Source organism: Sinocyclocheilus grahami, unplaced genomic scaffold (genome assembly GCF_001515645.1).
Source record: "Sinocyclocheilus grahami isolate Dianchi unplaced genomic scaffold, SAMN03320097.WGS_v1.1 scaffold10868.1, whole genome shotgun sequence".
In the NCBI taxonomy this organism is placed as follows: domain Eukaryota; kingdom Metazoa; phylum Chordata; class Actinopteri; order Cypriniformes; family Cyprinidae; genus Sinocyclocheilus; species Sinocyclocheilus grahami.
Window position 1 is genome coordinate 6,119 of NW_015513490.1, and position 1,049 is coordinate 7,167.

The 1,049-nt window shown below is 38.4% G+C and overlaps 1 protein-coding gene across 1 annotated transcript; it reads left to right on the plus strand.

The window, feature by feature from the left end:
* Positions 1-217: 217 nt before the first annotated feature.
* LOC107578556 (disintegrin and metalloproteinase domain-containing protein 12-like) lies at positions 218-636 on the plus strand (the record flags this gene model as incomplete). Its single annotated transcript, XM_016264504.1, has 3 exons — positions 218-294; positions 375-453; positions 560-636. Coding segments are annotated over 3 exons (233 nt in total), but the record flags the coding sequence as incomplete, so codon positions are not given.
* Between the last annotated feature and the right edge of the window lie 413 nt (positions 637-1,049).

A 1,049-nucleotide genomic window follows, 5' to 3' on the forward strand; every position in this document is an offset into this window, starting at 1 on the left:
AAATCTATAAATTTGACCCATACAATGTATTTTTGGCTATTGCTATTGGCTATACCCGTGCTACTTAGGTTTTGTGGTCCAGGGTCACATTTGTAACATTTGCTGAGATGGAGCAGGAGGGCTCATAAATAGGCCTTGTTATATCTCCGTATATAACAAATTCACTATTCAAATAATCTCTTTATAACATGAAATCTGTCTCTCTCATTCTCTCCAGAATGGTCACCCTGACAGATTGCAGTGTGGTTTACAAGTAGGAAGCAGCTTGTATATCTTGGACCTAGAGAAAAACCAGTGAGTAATTTCCTGTGTGTATAATCAGCATCTAATGAAGTTACGTAGATCATCATATTTGAACATTGGTCTGCTTGCAGAGATCTTTTGCCAAAGCCGCCTAACGTGTTCTACTACCTGCCAAACGGAACTGGGGTGTCCATGAAGGAGAACCCAGTGGTGAGTTGAGTCCTTTGTACGTACACTAGGGCACATTTATTTCACAGCGCTTTTTGGAATGTTGCAGTTATTTAAACAACTTAACATAAATTTGTTTCTGTGTCAGATGCATTGTTACTATCATGGTTCAGTGCAAGGTTTCCCTCAGTCCCGTGTGGCACTCAGCTCCTGCTCTGGGTTACGGTAATATTTGCTTTATATTTTTCAAATCTTACCACTTCCTGTGAAAGATTTAACTAAATTATGGTCATTGCTAAACTTTCAAAAAATATTGTGACTCAGTTTATTAGCAACCAGCAAGACCAGCTTAGATTTCAGAAGTCATGTAGTTGTTACTTAAGGCTGGAATACATTACACGACTTTAAAAATCTGAACAGATTTTTAAAACACTAGGCAACAAACACTTACCGACTTTGAAAATAGTGACAAAGGAAAACTGGCCATTATACACCGAATGACTGAGGATCATACGCTACCAACAAAGTTATGCAGAAACGCACGCCTTGTTGCTAGGAGAAGTGTGACAAATGAAAACAACACATGTTCTAAAATCGGCTGAAAGTATCAAACATGTTTGATATCCTCCAGCTAGATT